Source organism: Lactuca serriola, chromosome 6 (genome assembly GCF_051521515.1).
Source record: "Lactuca serriola cultivar US96UC23 chromosome 6, Lser_US96UC23_V15, whole genome shotgun sequence".
Taxonomy (NCBI): domain Eukaryota; kingdom Viridiplantae; phylum Streptophyta; class Magnoliopsida; order Asterales; family Asteraceae; genus Lactuca; species Lactuca serriola.
Window position 1 is genome coordinate 49,591,385 of NC_136413.1, and position 5,213 is coordinate 49,596,597.

The following is a 5,213-nucleotide window of genomic DNA, read 5'->3' on the forward strand; positions in this document are numbered from 1 at the left end:
AACTCATTATATGTCAATAAAAACCAGCAATAGTCATCAATTTGGAAACAAGTTATCTCAAAAAAAAAAAAAAAAAAAAAAAAAAAAAAAAAAAAAAAGGCAATGGTATAATAAAACAAAAAAAAACGTTTGTGGGTCAATTTGAAATGTAGTTATTTAAAAAAATAAAGCATTATTTATTGTCACTTTAAATGACAATTTTCTTATTTTTTAATGTATTTGTAATATAAACATATATTCAAACTTTAAATGATATTTAGGGTTTTTTTTAAGAACAGCTATTTTACATAGGGAGCCGCACCCTCGGAACTGCATGGGATAAACGGTGTTTATATATTGTTGCTCTAGCTTTTCTTTGGGTTGTTTGAAAAATCATAATCTAACAAGAAAGATCATCAGTTCAAGGTTCATTGCAGCTCATTTATTACATGCATGTCAAGGTTAGTCATTAGTTTTTCCTTTTGTTTTTTATCAGCAAGAAGATTTTATTATAAAAGTGGCGAGCGAAGTCATTAGCTTTTAAATGGATTAGAAATAGAGCTACTCGCATGCATGGTGGCTTCTCTCTGTATTGTTCTAATTGGTGTACATGTGTTAAACATGTTGAGGCTCGCTCCTCGGTTATAACTCCCTAACGTCTTTTATATTTACTTTCCTTTTGCTGTCAAAATAAAAACATACAAAAATTAAACCGGGGAAAAGCTATTCACTAGCCAAATTCTTTTATAATCGTCCACAATATTATTATTAAATTAAAGGCCTCATTATGCATGTCTCCTAAATATTGTGTATTTTATTTTTATTTTTTATTTTTACTTTTACACAACTTTTTAAAGCGATACTTTAAAACTACTTGTGGGAAATAATAAGCAAATAATTTGTATGGAGCCCAACTGACTTGGTCTTCTATGCGCATACTGATTGCCATATGTTCCTCTCTATGCACAAGTTTCATGAAAGTTTAAAGTCTTTTTGGAAAATGCATATTGTTCTTCCTAATATGAACTCCATTAAGCATCATCATTGTGTTTAAATCACGAAAAAACTATGAGGCTATCAGTCTCCTACTTTTTCAGTTAAAGTGCAACCCTTTATTTTTAAACAAAGAAATACAAGTTTCATTTCTTATCTATTTTGATATTGTTTATAAACTACAAGGATATATATATTTATATTAACATGTCGATACTTAAATATTAATGTTTCGTTTTATTCTTTTTTAATGATTAAATGCAAATATACAAAGTGGTTTTCACCATTATAGATATATAGATTTTATAAAGTACTATATATAATGTCTAAATAGTAAATAAAAACATAAAATATATATATATATATATATATATATATATATATATATATATTCTAATTTTGAAGATTATTCAAAATATAATGTCTCTAAAAAAATGAAAATGAAATGTTATAATAAAACAAAAAATAGAATAATATAATATAGTATACAAACAAAAAATAAAAGAATGTTCGTATTAATTTCTTTGTATTTTTCCTTTTTTAAAACAAGAAAAAAGTCTGAGCAAATTAATCTCTTCAGCTGCTTTACCCGATTCAAGTTAGAATTCATACAATGTATATCAATAGTAAGGATTGAAGTAAGTAGTAGATTTCTCATTTAAATTTTCTGAAATTTTGGAAAATTAAGTTCAAGATTCAAGATTTACAGTGACAAATCTTGACTGTTGAAATTGATACATTTGTCTACAGATTCAAGTAACCCTATATCATCCATGGACATGGATTGTTCGTCATGATCTTCATCAAATGAAATATTCAAATCCAAAGATCCACAAGGGCTTCCTTCTTCTTCATCTTCTTCTTCCTCTTGTACTTTCTGCTTCACTGGTGGAGAGCATGTTCTTGATATAGAGCTAAAGCTTTCACAACTCAACACAATTATCGCATCAAAAAAACTAACTTCTTCACCTTTAGGATGTATTAGTTTCCCTCTTTCAATAGCTTTTTTGATCCCCATTTGAGAGCAATAATCCGCTTGTTCTACATCCTCCACCAAAAACACTCTATGAGGATTCGCAGACACTGCTTCAGCAAACCTTTCAAGATAACTACAACTTTGTTCATCTCTTGACCTCTTGTTTCTTGGTTCATCAGTTGTGTCCACTCTCGGAGATGATGAAAAGTTGCTTAAAGCAATTTCTATGAAACTTGAATGCGACCCAAAAACAACCTTCGCTAATTCTCTAGCAATTCTTCCTTTTATATGTGAATCAATACCTTGAAAGCAAAACCATGTCTCTTCTTTGGTGTCATTGTTGTTTATCTTGTCTTTTCTTCTCACCATTCCTGATCTGCATTTTAGTATAGTACTCGCAATATCAGGAACAATGTCCTTTTGCCATGGTACCTTATCTTCTAATGAATTGCATAAGATTTTTAAATTTTCTCCGTTGAACTCCTTGAACTTTTGAATGTAGTCCACCTCCATAACATCACTAGAAGAAACTGAATTCGGTGTGGAATTAACGTTTGATGGAAATCTTTGTCTAGTGTCTACCTCCACATGTGATTCGATGTTTTTCTCTAACGCTGTAAAATCCCAAAGTTGACGATCGATTGAGGTTCGGTTGGAATTAGGGTTTTCTTGATTGTAGGTAAAGCAAGAAGCTGGTGAAGATGGTGAAACTGAAGAGAAGCTTAAGCTTCTCTGAAACAAGGGTTTGTTCCTATGAACTGAAGTGCAGATTGAGTTCCACTTCTTGGACAATTCTTTTATGGAAACAAATTCCTGAAATTAGTAAATAAGAATATTATTAGAATAATAATATATGGTATCAAAGCTAAAAGAAGGTCTCGTGTAACTTTTAGTGTAGAAAGTAAATATGATTCTCACCTGATCATGATTATTGACTACTATTTTCTCATCAGCGAGCCATGAAGGAAGGCTTGAGGATCGTGAACTTTTAGCTTCATTCTCGAAATTCAAAGAGCAATCCACGCAACATGTAAGTTGCTTCTCCTCTACATTTTCAAGCATCAGTCGACTACCTCCATTGTCGCCATTCTTGCTCCCACACTCACTTTGCATATCGCTACATCAATGAAAATGATCAGATGAGAAAGAAAATAATGTAAAAAACAAGTTCAAATACTTAAATCTAATAAATCGGAAGGATACTTTAATCCGAAAGAAACTAGTCATTATGATCAATGTCACTTTATAAATGCTATGATCAAAAAGAAAAGAAAGAAAAAGAAAGTTGTATATGAGATGAACTTCATATATATGAATAATTATTCAAATCTCCTAAAAAGAAGAATCAAGAAAGTGGTCCTGTAAAGACCCAAATCCATCAATTTCTTCCAACTCTAAATTAACAACCCAAAAAAAAAAAAAATAGTAATAGATGTTATTATAGCATGCCACCAAAGATGAGTATACCTATGTGGAACAAGACTCAAGCTTAAGCTTCCAGCTGGGATTGTAAGCGGATGGAGCTTCCAAATAATTTCAAGAGAAGGGTTTCCATTTCTACACTTCATGTATGTTTGAAATGATGAAATCCCCATTACCCAAAGCTTTCCACTAATCTCTTCATTAATACCACAAAGTAATCTTCCTAACTCCATAATCATGTGCTCAACAGGACAATAGTATCCCCTTCCTTGACCCCATGAACTGGTTCTATACTCAGTAATCCATTTAAGATCTCCTAAGTAAAGCACAACCCCTCTTCTCAAAAACCCATTTACTAGGGTCCTTAGCTCTCCAAGCTTTTGTTCAACTTCTCCTTTAGAGAGTTTACCAAAAGAGAAGAGAGGGAGACTTATAAACTTAACATCTCTTAGTGCCTCAGGAACGTCTCCTTTATCAACCTTCTCCATGATTCTCGCTACTACACCTTCTATCGTAGCAACGCACTCACCTACAACCACAAGGCTTCGAGATCGCTTCATGTTTATTAGATTGTCTATTACATACATCACATCCTGATTATGATGTGGATTGTCGATAGTACTACAGTTCTTGGACTTGATGTTATTACATGAAGCGGAAGGAGGAGGTGTTTGAGAGGATAACTCTAGAGAAACAACTTGTTCTACATTGTTTTTCACTTGTGTACTCGAAAATCCAGCCTCTCGCATCACCCTGCTGACACTTGGGTCATCTAAAATCGATATGATAAGCTGTTCAAGTTCAATCTTTACAGCAAGTAACGGTTGTTGTTGGTTCTCAATGGATCCACGCCTCTGATGAGCCTGTGCGCGCTTGAACGCTGCCACGAGTGCATTTGAAATCGATGGGTGTTGGGATGAGTGATTGGGGCCTAACATAGGACTGGATGAAGAAGTAGGAAGACGATTGAGAGCGACGTTAAAGCAAAGCTCAAGAGCTTTACACTGGAGAGGATGAGAATGGGATTGGGATTGGAGGCAGGCTGTTCGGAGGAGGCCGGTGGCGGAGGAGAGCATGGTGTTCGCCACATGAAGAGGGGTTACCTGAGCATGCCCACGGCGGCGTGCCAGAGTGACTGCCTGTTTTATGATGCTTGCGGCATCTGAACTTAAAGCTTGTTGGATAGTGAAACCACCTGCTCTCATGTTTTCTTAGTTATGGCTATAAAGGGGTTATACGTTTTGTTCGATAGTGAAGAAGACAAGAGACCATATAGACTTAGGTTTAAGATCTGAAATCTTGATTTGTTAGTTTACTGATAGATTGTGCAGAAATGGGGATGGAGAGTGAGGGGTGTGTTCTTTGCTTGGGGGTGAGGTAAGATTTAGAGGGCCAAAGTCGATTTTGTAGTGGAAAGTGGAATGCATGTGCTGACAAGCAGGAAGAATTCACCAGTCCCAAAGGCAACTCAACTTTGAAAGGAATCAGGAAATATGTACGATTTTCTTGAAGCGTAGTCCTCTTTTGATGAGTGTTTATATTATTGTATTATCAAAATAAAGAGGAGAATACTTATCCAAACACATTATTTCATTGAATTTAAATTTATAATTAATTTTTGATTTCTAATAAATGAGATAATTTTCTAACATATGGTTTCTTTTAAATGTTTGTTATTTTAAAGTAAAATTATAAATTTATTTTTAACTCATTTGATTAAAATCTCATCCTATGAGGAATTTATTCAATTTGATATTCGGGCAAATGTCATATCATTCCATCAAATTTTTCGTGTTTGTTTTAAAAGATTTTTAAATTTTTTTTTGCACATTAAAGAAATATA

The 5,213-nt window shown here is 33.4% G+C and overlaps 1 protein-coding gene across 1 annotated transcript; it reads right to left on the reverse strand.

The window, feature by feature from the left end:
* Positions 1-1,605: 1,605 nt before the first annotated feature.
* Positions 1,606-4,875, reverse strand: LOC145058280 (Double Clp-N motif-containing P-loop nucleoside triphosphate hydrolases superfamily protein). The gene is made up of 3 exons (XM_079006206.1): positions 3,416-4,875; positions 2,867-3,065; positions 1,606-2,761 (listed from the first exon to the last, which is right to left on the reverse strand). Exons 1-3 carry the CDS (start codon positions 4,573-4,575, stop codon positions 1,676-1,678), a joined length of 2,445 nt encoding a protein of 814 aa, XP_078862332.1. The 5' UTR covers positions 4,576-4,875; the 3' UTR covers positions 1,606-1,675.
* Between the last annotated feature and the right edge of the window lie 338 nt (positions 4,876-5,213).